The following is a 15,264-nucleotide window of genomic DNA, read 5'->3' on the forward strand; positions in this document are numbered from 1 at the left end:
GGTTAGTCCACAAAATATTGACTTCTGAACTCTTCCTGAGTTAAAACATAAGTATTGTTGTTTGTAAATGATTCTGAACTTGTTTTCGTTGCATTATTTGAAGTCTTAAAGCACTGGGGTTTTTTTTTTTACATTTTGACCATTTCTCCTTTTCAGAAAAAAAAATACAAAAATTATTCTTTGGAAATTTGGAGACATGTTGTCAGAAGTTTAAAGACTAAAAGAACAATTTACATTTTACTCAAATATATTTTGCAGTGGTCTCTTAATTTTTGCCAGAGCTGTATATTGTACATAGATACACAGATGCACACAACACACATTTATGACCTCAAGTGTTCAGATGAGATGAGGAGCAGGTCGGCCTCATAGTTCAGAGATCAGCTGGAGAGGACTGCACAACCCACTGTGGGAAAAAGGGACACAGCAGTGAGGGCTGCTATCGGCCCCCTGCTGCTGCCGTGCTGTCCCATGCAGTGATCCTCCTCCCCCAACCTCTTCTCTGTGAGGTGATGCTGCAGCCTGTGGCTAATAGAACAGTGGAGGAGGCAGAAGATGCAAGGTAAGTCCTGCTCTTTCTCCACAGTTGTCCTCTCTGTGCTCTGCGGCCCGAGCCCCTGACTACACTTGAATACACACCATACGCGCTATGCAGGAGAACAGAGACGGCAGCCAGTGAGCCCTCTTTTCTATGGGGAAAGGGTTCATTGGCCAGCGTCTCTCCCTGCATGACATGCCCCCTTTTTGAACTCATGCACTCCGTGCACCGCTTCCTCCCTGGCTCTGGGTATTCGCATGATTACGGGAGGGACATGACACTAGGCCCCTCTTACGCCCGCCCGCAATCTTGACTCTGTAGCCAATAGCGGCTGCATACTATGAGCAATACAACCCTGCCTGCAGGGGCCCCCCTCCACCTTTGGGCCCCGATGCAGTTGCACCGGCGGTATGTCCGTCCGTGGCACCTGCATAATCCCGTCTCTGGGACCCGGTGATTAGAAGAGATGGGTCTCGATGTGGGCGCCCTCTGTTCACCCTGATGGCGGCCCTTTATCTATAATAATAATCTTTATTTGTATATAGCGATAGCATATTCCGCAGCGCTTTACAGTTTTGCACACATTATCATCACTGTCCCCGATGGGGCTCACAATCTAAATTCCCTATCAGTATGTCTTTGGAATGTGGGAGGAAACCGGAGTACCTGGAGGAAACCCGCGCAAACCTGGGGAGAACATACAAACTCCTTGCAGATTTTTCCAATGTGGGATTAGAACCCACAGCACCAGGGCTGCAAGGCTGCAGTACTATCCACTGAGCCACCATGATATATATATATATATAGTATATATACATACACACACAAACATATTATATATAACTAGATGGTGGCCCGATTCTAACGCATCGGGTATTCTAGAATATGTATGTATGTATGTATATATATAGCAGCCACATATTATATAGCACAGGCCATGACATATTCTTGAATACCCGATGCGTTAATACAGGCCACGCAGTGTATAACAGTGGCCACGCAGTATATAACACAGCCCCAACAGTATATAACACAGCCCACGCAGTATATAACATTTCCCACGTAGTATATAACACAGCCCACGCAGTATATAACATTGCCCACATAGTATATAACATTGCCCACGTAGTATATAGCAGCCATGTAGTATATAACGCAGCCCACACAGTATAAAACATTGGCCACATAGTATATAACACTGCCTACGTAGTATATAGCAGCCATGTAGTATATAACGCAGCCCACGCAGTATATAACACAGCCCACGTAGTATATAACACAGCCCACGTAGTATACAGCAGTGTGGGCACCATATCCTGTTAACAAAAATAATTAAAATAAAAAATAGCTATATACTCACCCGCCGGGTCCAGCGAAGCTTTGTCCATGCGCGCGGCTGCCGCCGGCTTCCGTTCCCAGGATGCATTGCGAAATTACCCAGATGAAGTAGCGGTCTCGCGAGACCGCTAAGTCGTCTGGGTAATTTTGCAATGCATCTCTGGGAACGGAAGCTGGCGGCAGGTGTGCGTGGCTCGGCGGACGACAGAAGGTGAGAATAGCAGTTTTTTTTAATTTTTTTTTTGTTATTATTTTTAACATTAGATCTTTTTACTATTGATGCTGCATAGGCAGCATCAATAGTAAAAAGTTGGTCACACAGGGTTAATAGCGGCATTAACGGAGTGCGTTACCCGCGGCATAACGCGGTCCGTTAAAGCTGTCATTAACCATGTGTGAACACTGACTGGACGGGAGTATGGAGCGGGCGCCGGGCACTGACTGGATGTGAGTACGGAGGGACTAATTCTCGGCAGGACTATGCCCGTCGCTGATTGGTCGCGGCAACCAGGACAGGCAGCTGGCGAGACCAATCAGCGACACGGGATTTCCGTGACGGAAGTTGCAGACAGAAAGACAGAAGTACCCCTTAGACAATTATATACAGTATATAGATCACATATGCACATACTTTTAATGGAATCCATTGCGATTTCTTCTGCTGGTTATTTTACGAATGCTACATTACTTACAAAAAAAAGGTATAGAAAATCGGAAAGGAGTAGCAGTGTGAATATTCATTTTCTATGTGTTTTGGCATAGAATATTTAGTGTTTCTAACAGACTTACATTTAAGGAATGTTTGAAGCTATAGGAAGGAGCCTTCTCGTATCCCTCGCCATTCTCTTCTCTCTTCTTGCAGAACAGGACCGCCTTTTCATGCAGGAAGAGATGTCTCTGCATTGGTTTAAATCTTGCCAGGTCCTTTACTTTAGAATGTCCCTTTTTATGTTCTGTCCACACATTAAAGGACCCTTGCATTAAAAGTTTGCCAAGATCATTCAAGTTCCCCTAGAAAGAAGAATTTATATTAACGGTTATTAGCACTATACCAGGATTAGTTAAACCTGAGGTCACAATGGATTAAAGGAAAATGTAAAAAGTGTAATATGTATTATCAATATTCTAAAACATGGATAAACTTCTATAAACCACAGGTAAAAGGCATTGCTTATCGTAACTGGGTTACAGCAAAATATTTGCAGTTGAATCTACGTATTAAACACAGACATATGCTTAATATATATATATATATATATATATATATATATATATATATATTTACACACACAGAAACGTATATATGCACAAATAAATGTATAAGTGTATATATATATATATATATATATATACAGTTAGGTCCATATATATTTGGACAGAGACAACATTTTTCTAATTTTTTGTTATAGACATTACCACAATGAATTTTAAACAAAACAATTCAGATGCAGTTGAAGTTCCAACTTTCAGCTTTCATTTGAGCATATCCACATTAAAAGTGGATGAAGGGTTTACGAGTTTCAGCTCCTTAACATGTGCCACCCTGTTTTTAAAGGGACCAAAAGTAATTGGACAATTGACTCCAAGGCTATTTCATGGACAGGTGTGGGCAATCCCTTCGTTATGTCATTCTCAATTAAGCAGATAAAAGGCCTGGAGTTGATTTGAGGTGTGGTGCTTTCATTTGGAAGGTTTTGCTGTGAAGTAAACATGCTGTCAAAGGAGCTCTCCATGCAGGTGACACAAGCCATCCTTAAGCTGCGAAAACAAAAAAAACCCATCCGAGAAATTGCTACAATATTAGGAGTGGCAAAATCTACAGTTTGGTACATCCTGAAAGCAAAAGAAAGCACTGGTGAACTCATCAATGCAAAAAGACCTGGGCGCCCACGGAAGACAACAGTGGTGGATGATCGCAGAATAATCTCCATGGTGAAGAGAAACCCCTTCACAACAGCCAACCAAGTGACCAACACTCTCCAGGAGGCCGGCGTATCAATATCCAAATCTACCATAAAGAGAAGACTGCATGAAAGTAAATACAGAGGGTTCACTGCACGGTGCAAACCACTCATAAGCATCAAGAATAAAAACGCTAGACTGGACTTTGCTAAAAAACATCTAAAGAAGCCAGCACAGTTCTGGAAGAACATTCTTTAGACAGATGTAACCAAGTTCAACCTCTGCCAGAATGATGGAAAGAGAAAAGTATGGCGAAGGCGTGGTACAGCTCATGATCCAAAGCATACCACATCATCTATAAAACACGGCGGAGGCAGTGAGATGGCTTGGGCATGCATGGCTGCCAGTGGCACTGGGTCACTAGTGTTTATTGATGATGTGACACAGGACAGAAGCAGCCGAATGAATTCTGAGGTACTCAGAGACATACTGTGTGCTCAGATCCAGCCAAATGCATCCAAACTGATTGGTCGTCGTTTCGTACTACAGATGGACAATGACCTAAAACATAAAGCCAAAGCAACCCAGGAGTTTATTAAAGCAAAGAAGTGGAATATTCTTGAATGGCCAAGTCAGTCACCTGATCTCAACCCAATTGAGCAGCATTTGTCACTTGTTAAAGTTAAACTTCAGACAGAAAGGCCCATAAACAAACAGCAACTGAGAACCACTGCAGTTAAGGCCTGGCAGAGCATCAAAAAGGAGGAAACACAGCATCTGGTGATGTCCATAAGTTCAAGACTTCAGGCAGTCATTGCCTACGAAGGGTTTTCAACCAAGTACTAAAAATGAACGTTTTATTTAAAATTATTGAATCTGTCCAATTACTTTTGGTCCCTTTAAAAACAGGGTGGCACATGTTAAGGAGCTGAAACTCCTAAACCCTTCATCCAATTTTAGTGTGGATACCCTCAAATGAAAGCTGAAAGTCTGAACTTCAACTGCATCTGAATTGTTTTGTTTAAAATTCATTGTGGTAATGTCTATAACCAAAATTAGAAAAATGTTGTCTCTGTCCAAATAAATATGGACCTAACTGTATATATATATATATATATATATATATATATATATATATATATATATACATACATACATACACACTGCTCAAAAAAATAAAGGGAGCACTTAAACAACAGAATATAACTCCAAGTAAATCAAACTTCTGTGAAATCAAACTGTCCACATAGGAAGCAACACTGTTTGACAATCACTTTCACATGCTGTTTTGCAAATGGAATAGACAACAGATGGAAATTATTGGCAATTATCAAGACACACTCAATAAAGGAATGGTTCTGCAGGTGGGGACCACAGACCACATCTCAGTAACAATGCTTTCTGGCTGATGTTTTGGTCAATTTTGAATGTTGGTTGTGCTTTTACACTCGTGGTAGCAGGAGAGGGACTCTACAACCCACACAAGTGGCTCAGGTAGTGCAGCTCATCCAGGATGGGACATCAATGCGAGCTGTGGCAAGAAGGTTTGCTGTGTCTGTCAGTGTAGTGTCCAGAGGCGGGAGGCGCTACTAGGAGACAGGGCAGTACACCAGGAGATGTGGAGGGGCCTGTGGGAGGGCAACAACCCAGCAGCAGGACATCTACCTCAGCCTTTGTGCAAGGAGGAACAGGAGGAGCACTCCCAGAGCCCTGCAAAATGACCTCCAGCAGGCCACAAATGTGCATATGTCTGCACAAACGGTTAGAAACCGACTCCAAGAGCATGTTCTGAGTGCCTGACGTCCACAGATGGAGGTTGTGCTCACAGCCCAACACCGTGCAGGATGCTTGGCATTTGTCACAGAACACCAGGATTGGCCAATTTGCCACTGGCGCCCTGTGCTCTTCACAGATGAAATCAGGTTCACACTGAGCACATGTGACATACGTGACAGAGTCTGGAGACGCCGTGGAGAGCGATCTGCTGCCTGCAACATCCTTCAGCATGACAGGTTTGGCAGTGGGTCAGTAATGGTGTGGGGTAGCATTTCTTTGGAGGGCTGCACAGCCCTCCATGTGCTTGCCAGAGGTAGCCTGACTGCCATTAGGTACGGAGATGAGATCCTCAGGCCCCTTGTGAGACCATATGCTGGTGCGGTTGGCCCTGGGTTCCTCCTAATGCAGGATAATGCCAGACCTCATGTGGCTGGAGTGTGTCAGCAGTTCCTGCAAGATGAAGGCATTGAAGCTATGGACTGGCCCGCCCGTTCCCCAGTCCTGAGTCCGATTGAACACATCTGGGACATCATGTCTTGCACCATCCAGCAACGTCACATTGCACCACAGACTGTCCAGGAGTTGGCCGCCTCATCAGGAGCATGCCCAGGCACTGTAGGGAGATCATACAGGCACGTGGAGGCCACACAAACTACTGAACATCATTTCCTTGTCTTTAGGCATTTCCACTGAAGTTGGATCAGCCAGTAACTTCATTTTCCACTTTGATTTTGAGCATCATTCCAACTCCAGACCTCCGTGGGATATTAGTTGTGATTTACGTTGATAATTTTTAGGTTTTATTGTTCTCAACACATTCCACTATGGAATGAATAAAGATTTACAACTGGAATATTTATTTCAGTAATATCTAGGATGTGGGATTTTAGTGTCCTCTTTATTTTTTTGAGCAGTGTGTATAAATATATAAATATTTATATATATATACATGTACATACACAGATACATCTATCTAAATAGGATAATAATAATAAAGGGAACACTAAAATACCACATCCTAGATATCACTATATCACTAAATGAAATATTCCTCTTGCAAATCTTTATTCATTATATAGTGGAATGCGTTGAGAACAATAAAACATAAAAATGACCAATGTAAATCAAAATTAATATCCCATGGGGGTCTGGATTTGGAATGATACTCAAAGTCGAATTGGAAAATCAAATTACAGGCTTATCCAACTTCAGTGAAAATGCCTCAAGACAAGGAAATGATGCTCAGTAGCGTGTGTGAGGACTTCACGTGCCTGTATGACCTCCCTACAATTCCTGGGAATTGCTCCTGATGAGGCAGTGGATGTTCTCCTAAGGGATCACCTCCCAGACCTGAATTAAAGCATTAGTCAACTCCTGGACAGCCTGTACGTGGCATTGGTGGATGAAATGATGTTCCAGATGTGCTGGACTGGATTCAGTTCCAGGGAAAGAGCAGGCCAGTCCATAGCATCACGGCCTTCATCATGCAGGAACTGCTGACAAACTTCAGCCACATGAAGCCTAGCATTGTCATGCATCAGAAGGAACACAGGGCCCACTGCACCTACATATGGTCTCATATTTCTACCATTTGCACGACAGCAGGATATATTGATTCACAATCAGTGTTGTGTCATAACTGGGCAGATTGATTTTACAGAAGTGTAATTGACTTGGAGTTACAATGGGGGAAAAAAAGTATTTAGTCAGCCACCAATTGTGCAAATTCTACTACTTAAGAAGATGAGAGAGGCTTGTAATTGACACCATAGGTAGACCTCAATTATGAGAGTCAAAATGAGAAAACAAATCCAGAAAATCACCTTGTCTGATTTGGCAAGATTTATTTCGCAAGTTATGGTGGAAAATAAATATTTGGCCACCTAAAAACATACACGATTTCTGGCTCTCACAGACCTGTAACTTCTTCTTTAAGAGGCTCGTCTGTCCTCCACTCACTACCTGTAGTAATGGCACCTGTTTGACCTCGTTATCAGTATAAAAGACACCTGTCCACAACCTCAGTCAGTCACACTCCCAACTCCACTATGGTGAAGACAAAAGAGTTGTCAAAGGACACCAGAAAAAACAATATTGTAGCCCTGCACCAGTTTGGGAAGACAGAATCTGCAATAGGCAAGCAGCTTGGTGTGATGAAATCCACTGTGGGAGCAATAATAAGAAAATGGAAGACATACAAGACCACTGATAATCTCCCTTGATCTGGGGCTCCACGCAGGATCTCACCCCTTGGGGTCAAAATGATCACAAGAACGGTGAGCTAAAATCCCAGAACCACACGGGGGACCTATAACCTGTATAGAGCTGGGACCACCATAACAAAGGCTACCATCAGTAACACACTATGCCGCCAGGGACTCAGATGCTGCAGTGCCAGACGTGTCCCGCTGCTTAAGCCAGTACCATGTCCGGGCCCAACTGAAGTCTGCTAGAGAGCATTTGGATTATCCAGAAGAATATTGGAATAATGTAATATGGTCTGATGAAATCAAAGTAGAACTTTTTGGTAGAAACAAAAAAAGTAGTGTTTGGAGCAGACAGAATGCTGAGTTGCATCCAAAGAACACCATACCTACTGTGAAGCATGGGGGTGGCAACATCGTGCTTTTGGGCTGTTTCTCTGCAAAGGGTCCAGGATGACTGATCCATGTACATGAAAGAATGAATGGGGTCATATATTGTGAGATGTTGAGTGCAAACCTACTTCCATCAGCAAGGGTATTGAATATGAAACGTGGATGGGTCTTTCAGCATGATAATGATCCCAAGCACACTGCCAGGGCAACAAAGGAGGGGCTTCGTAAGAAGCATATGAAGGTCCTGGAGTGGCCCAGCCAGTCTCCAGATCGCATCCCTATTGGAGGGAGTTGAAAGTCCATGTTGCCAAGCGACAGGCTCAAAACATCACTGCTCTAGAGGAGATCTGCATGGAGGAATGGGCCTACATACCACCAACACTGTGTGCCAACCTTGTGAAGAATTACAGAAAATGTTTGACCTCTGTCATTGCCAACAAAGGATACATAACAAAATATTGAGATGAACTTTTGTTAATGACCAAATACTTATTTTCCACCGTAATTTGCAAAATAAATCCTGCCAAATCAGACCAGGTGATTTTCTGGATTTGTTTTCGCATTTTGACTCTCATAGTTGTGGTCTACCTATGATGTCAATTACAAGCCTCTCTCATCTTTTTAAATGGGAGAACTTGCACAATTGGTGGCTGACTAAATACTTTTTTCCCCGCTGTACATTGTGTTAAGTGCTCCCTTTATTTTTTGACCAGTGTATATAATCTAAAATATATATATCTATATACAGTTGAGCTCAAAAGCTTACATACCCCGGCAGAATTTTTGCTTTCTTGGCCTGTTTTCAGAGAATATGAATGATAAAACCACAACTTTTTCTCCACTCATGGCTAGTGGTTGGGTGAAGCCATTTATTGCCAAACTACTGTGTCTTCTCTTTTTGGTGTTATCATTCATATTCTCTGAAAAAAGGTCAAGAAAGCAAAAATCCTGCCAGGGTTTGTAAACTTTTGTACACAACTGTATATCATCTATGCGATGATTATGCTAATATTATCAACACATTCACTTCTACAAGCAAAATAAAATATTGGGAATTACTAATAACAGTTCAATTCAATCAACTGAACGCAGACTAAAACTTGGCGCTACTAACAATAACCACTTACTTCATATCCAGTGATCGCTATTTGGTGCATGGAGTCATTGACAGCTTTGAGAATGCCAAGAATAGAAGCCAACGCTTCCTGCAGATCTTCAGCACCCTCACAATTCTTACTGTACTTTAACATTTCCTAAGGAGAACAAACAAGCATAAAATTCAAGATATTTCTAAGATGGACACACTGCTGAGTAAATGCTGTTGCTATAGCTTTGGAGCATGTATTTGAATTAAGAAAATCATTCCTGATAAATTCTTACAGGATTTTTTTCACTCCAGAAATCTACAGAATATATTTGCCTCTGAATTTATTGAATTTATGTCTTCCCTGTGTTCTTTTCTAATCCCCACCATCAGATCTTCTGCAGAGCAGTGGGAGACCATGCTGATCTTTTCGAGCACAAGAGGCTCCAGCATGGTTATCCACTTACTACAACACCTGTTAGGATGTAATAAACCCAACAGTTACTTTGATGCGATTGCTTCAACATCACTAAAAACTAAAATTGCAGAGGGCTTGTAAAAAGAGCAACCTTGCAATCAAATTTGCATTTAACCAGGCAAAATCTCTCAAATCTGACGTGTCATTTTATGTGGCAATAACTCTGGGATGTTAGAACATATCCCAGTAGCTTTGATATTATTTTATATGGATGTACATTTACATGGTAAATTTAGGTCCATATGTTTTACATTTATTTCTAAAAAATATCAGTACCGTAATTTGACAAAAAATTTCAAAAAATTAGCAATTTTCAAACTTTGAATAATTATCACTTTAATCTGGATCCACACAAAATACTTAATAAATAACATTTCCTTCTAGTCTGCTTTACATCAGCACCAGCTTTAACCCTGCTGTACTGTTCGGTTCAATATGACTGGAAATTATTTTTGAGACCCTGTAGATTTTTTTATATGAGGATTTGAAACTAGTGGTATCTTGACTTCTCCTCATTTGTAGAGCTCTATATATTTTTTTTGTTTACTTTTTGCTACACGCTGATTGTTACACTTGTACTGTTCAGGTCAATATGACCCGATAGCATTTTATACTGTTCTACAGGTCTCTGATTATTTCTGACTGCAAAAGTTATGTTTTTTGTGTGTACTTCATCTCAAAATGGTGGTGGTTTCACTGTTCTTATCAGTAAACAAGTAATTATCTAGTATTATCCATTTGCTGTTTGTGAGAGAGGAGACTGGTTGTCTATCATTCAAGACAATATATACCAAGTAAGCCAGCAAAATACGGCATCAAGATCTGGACACTTTGCGACAGCAAGTTCATATGCTCTAAATGTTCAAGTGTATACAGGAAAAACCCCTGGTGAAAGACCTGAAAAAAAATCAGGGTATGTGTGTTGTTCTCGATTTGACTCATGGACTAAAAGGACAAAATGTCACATGTGACAACTTTTTTAGATCCTATCAACTAGGCCAGATGTTGAAGAAAAAACAACTTACCATGCTGGGTACTACTGTTGTTTCTTATGTTCCAAAAAAAAACAAACAAGCAGGTAATTCTAATGAGCACAATGCACCATGACAATGCCGTAAGTGATAGAGAAGACAAAAAGCCTGACATTATTTTGGATTATAATGCCACAAAGGGAGCAGTTGATACTTTAGACCAAGCAATATCAACATATACATGCAAACGCAAAACCAATCGGTGGCCAATGATTTTATTTTATAACATACTGGACGTTTCTGCATACAATGCATTTATCTTATGGATAGAAATCGACCCCAATTGGAACCGGAATAAGCTGCATAAAAGAAGATGATTTCTTGAGGAATTGGACAAATCCCTGGTTAGGCCATATATTGAGAGCAGAAAAGTGACCCCAGAAGTGAAGGAGCAACAGCCATTGTAAAAAGTGTCCAGCATGATCAAGAAAGAGACTCCACATCCACGGCCTCCACCAGCACAGCTACCAGCAGCACAGCTACCAGCAAAAAAGGAGATGTAGCTTCTGTCCATCTTCCTGTGACAATAAGACTAATCTGACATGTTCTGGATGTTCAAAATATCTGTGTAAAGGACATGTGTCTTATTATTGTGTTCAGTGTAAAAACATAGTTACATCGTTATTAAGGTTGAAGGAAGACTTTAAGTCCATCTAGTTCAACCCATAGCCTAACCTAACATGCCCTAACATGTTGATCCAGAGGAAGGCAAAAAAAAACCCCATGTGGCAAAGAGTAAGCTCCACATTGGGGAAAAAAATTCCTTCCCGACTCCACATACGGCAATCAGACTAATTCTCTGGATCAACGCCCTATCAAGGAATCTAGTGTATATACCCTGTAACATTATACTTTTCCAGAAATGTATCCAGTCCCCTCTTAAATTTAAGTAATGAATCACTCATTATAACATCATACGGCAGAGAGTTCTATAGTCTCACTGCTCTTACAGTAAAGAATCCACGTCTGTTATTATGCTTAAACCTTCTTTCCTCCAGACGTAGAGGATGCCCCCTTGTCCCTGTCATAGGTCTATGATTAAAAAGGTCATCAGAAAGGTCTTTGTACTGTCCCCTCATATATTTATACATTAAAATAAGATCACCCCTTAGTCTTCGTTTTTACAAACTAAATAGCCCCAAGTGTAATAACCTATCTTGGTATTGCAGACCCCCAGTCCTCTAATAACCTTGGTCGCTCTTCTCTGCACCCGCTCTAGTTCAGCTATGTCTTCCTTATACACCGGAGACCAGAACTGTGCACAGTATTCTAAGTGTAAAACGCATGAACATGTTCAGTTTTTCTTTTTTCTTTCTAAAAAGGTTGAAGTTTTTATGATTTTCATTTGTTGATTTATAAATATTGTTTTCAAAAAGTTAAATTTCATGTTTAAGTAATAGTAATGTAAAGCTTCTTTGTTATTTGCGTGCAGAATGCCAACAATGAAAGATAATTGTAAAAAGCCTGTGTAACCTTTTTATGAAAAAAAATAAAAAAAATTTAAGTTTAAATTTAAATTTTTCATTTGTTTATGATCAACCATGTTCACATACAGTATAATAATGAAAAAAGTATTCAAATAAAACACTTAGAGTAGCTAAAAATCAAGAATTAATAGGTCAGGTCATATTGACCCGGGAACAGTACAAGTGTATAGCAAATGCGAACAGAACAGCAGGGTTAACATGCTCTTTTATTTTGTTAGGATGTTAGAAGCTTTAAAAGCAATTTTTCATTTTTTCAAGGAAATTTACAAAACTAATTTTTCTAGGCACCTATCCAGTTTTGAAGTGACTTTGGGGAGACCTATACATTGGAAAAACCCCCAAAGTTATACTATTTTAAAAGCAGCACCCTTCAAGGTATTCAAAATTGCTTTCAGGTAGTTTATTAACCCTACAGATACTTTTCAGGAATTAATGCAAAGTGACATGATAAGAATGAGAAATGTTTTTTCTACCACCTAAATGTAGCTAACTTCTGAACAGGCTATTATAGCCGGCAGACTCTAGGCCGTAAATTGCCATGTTAACCATCAGAACCATAAAATCATGATTTCAAAGTGGCGATGGGGTTAAAGAGGGAGCCCCCACACTCCTTTTAACCATTTCAATGCCGTAGTCACTATTGACAGGAGTATTTAAGGGGTGGTTTGGCCATGGTTGGTGCCAACATCAACTGTGACTGATGCAGAAGGGCGACACCTATACTGTACTGCTAGATTTTCACTCATTGAGGGATGCTATTAACATATCTCAGGTCAGTTTTAAGGTTGACACTGACTGGTTAAAATCTTATCCATTCTTAAGAAAGAAAAGATTTTTAATTTTAATGTTTTATACTAATTGTCTCGGATACTCCATGCACAGTGACTACCAGCTCTTTTTAATAGAGCTTGTAAGAGCTGATCAGACCAGTGGCATTGAAGGAGCGCAGGGGTAATAAGACTGTCTGGATTGAAGTAACCAGTTTTATTGCCCCTGTGCTACTTTATTACCATTGCTCCGAACTGTCAATTTTTTCAGGAGCGCACTGTCCCCCAGCAAACAAAGTCAGATGACTGGAGAGTGGCGAGCGCCCAAAGATGAAACTTGAGAACAACAGAGGAAAAGTACAATGCAGATATGTTAGGAGCCGTCACAGGTCCTCTTTTAGTATTTCAAGACTTTTGGAAATGATTGGGAAAGGAGATCGTAGTGTATAGGGTTAATATTCATGTAACATATGGCCGCCAGTGCAGAAGCCGTTCTAGTGGCTCTCTGCTCTGGCTATAATGTACAGGGTATAATGTACCTTTAAAAGCAGTTGGTACTTTGTTATCCTCTGCACAGGTTTCAGTAGGTAGGAATCCAGGCTTAGCTTATGATCCAGTTTCCTTTGGCACTCCTACAAGACACAGAATGTTATAGACACAGATCCATTAATTGCTACTAATAATTGTGACATTGCTATACAGTTACCTGAAAGAAGGCAGCGTCAGAGCTCTGGCGCCACAGACTCTCAGATCGGGGCTTGTTCTGGCAGTACTTCTCATATATCTGAAAATCTTCCATCTGGGTGTTAGAAAACACGTACAGAAATTTACAGTAGCACAATTTATGCCCAGCTACAAACATAAGTGACATATTTCATTCCTAGTAAAAAGGACAAACAGCAGCACAGTCATAATGCTGTGGGTGCAATACTTCCCAAGCAAATACAGAAACTAAGAGTGGGAGCACCACTCCAATGGAAACAAGTCAAAAAGTGAAATTTATTCATACAGGCTCCCTGATAAAGCTTTCACCATATATTAAAGTATTATTTGCTTAAAAAAATGAGTTACTTTAAAGCAATTACCTAATGATATTTCTCATTACGGTCATTTGAGAATTTATGATTTTTCCAATTTTGGTCATTTTATTTAATGAGATTTTCCACCTTTGTCTCTTGGGTAAATTGATAGTTCGTCATATTTTAATATATAGATTGTATTTTGGCTCCATACAAACACAGACAGAAAAAAAACAAAGCACAGTAAGTCTTCATACAAGTCAGTGTTTGTATGGAGCCAAAATGCATGAGTCCTTATATTTCTAAGAATTACACAACTCTTTCTACACTGTGTGCAGAATTATTAGGCACGTTGTATTTTAGAGGATTATTCTTATTATTGATCAACAACTATGTTCTCAATCAACCCAAAAGACTCATAAATATCAAAGCTTAATATTTTTGGAAGTTGGAGTGGGTTTTTTAGATTTGGCTATCTTAGGAGGATAACTGTTTGTGCAGGTAACTATTACTGTGCAGAATTATTAGGCAACTTAATAAAAACCAAATATATTCCCATCTCACTAGTTTATTTTCACCAGGTAAACCAATATAACGGCACAAAATTTAGAAATAAACATTTCTGACAAAACCCCCAAAAATTAGTGACCAATATAGCCACCTTTCTTTATGAAGACACTCAACAGCCTTCCATCCATAGATTCTGTCAGTTGCTTGATCTGTTTACGATCAACATTGCGTGCAGCAGCCACCACAGCCTCCCAGACACTGTTCCGAGAGGTGTACTGTTTTCCCTCCCTGTAGATCTCACATTTTATGAGGGACCACGTCTTTATTTTTTCTTCTTTGAGACCTTTACTGGCCAGCCACGCTGTGGAGTAGTTGGAAGCATGTGATGGAGCATTGTCCTGCATGAAAATCATGTTTTTCTTGAATGATACCGACTTATTCCTATACCACTGCTTGAAGAAGTTGACTTCCAGAAACTGGCAGTAGGTCTGGGAGTTGAGCTTCACTCCATCATCAACCTGAAAAGGTCCCACAAGTTCATCTTTGATGATTCCAGCCCATACCAGAACCCCACCTCCACCTTGCTGGCATCTGAGTTGGGGTGGAGCTCTGTGCCCTTTACTGATCCAGCCTCTGCCCCATCCATCTGGCCCATCAAGAGTCACTCTCATTTCATCAGTCTATAAAACCTTTGAAAAGTCAGTCTTAAGATATTTCTTGGCCCAGTCTTGACATTT

At 40.5% G+C, this 15,264-nt stretch overlaps 1 protein-coding gene across 5 annotated transcripts in view; it reads right to left on the bottom strand.

The window, feature by feature from the left end:
- The window catches only part of MCF2L (MCF.2 cell line derived transforming sequence like), a 398,998-nt gene that overhangs the window by 28,427 nt on the left and 355,307 nt on the right, over positions 1-15,264 (bottom strand). For all 5 annotated transcript variants that reach the window (XM_069757895.1, XM_069757893.1, XM_069757896.1 and 2 more), the window contains 4 exons: positions 13,705-13,797; positions 13,538-13,630; positions 9,279-9,404; positions 2,666-2,887 (listed from right to left, as the gene is read on the bottom strand). In XM_069757895.1, coding sequence (XP_069613996.1) covers positions 2,666-2,887; positions 9,279-9,404; positions 13,538-13,630; positions 13,705-13,797 — 534 coding nt within the window. The remainder of the gene's footprint in view (positions 1-2,665; positions 2,888-9,278; positions 9,405-13,537; positions 13,631-13,704; positions 13,798-15,264) is intronic.

This window comes from Ranitomeya imitator, chromosome 3, assembly GCF_032444005.1.
Source record: "Ranitomeya imitator isolate aRanImi1 chromosome 3, aRanImi1.pri, whole genome shotgun sequence".
Lineage (NCBI taxonomy): Eukaryota > Metazoa > Chordata > Amphibia > Anura > Dendrobatidae > Ranitomeya > Ranitomeya imitator.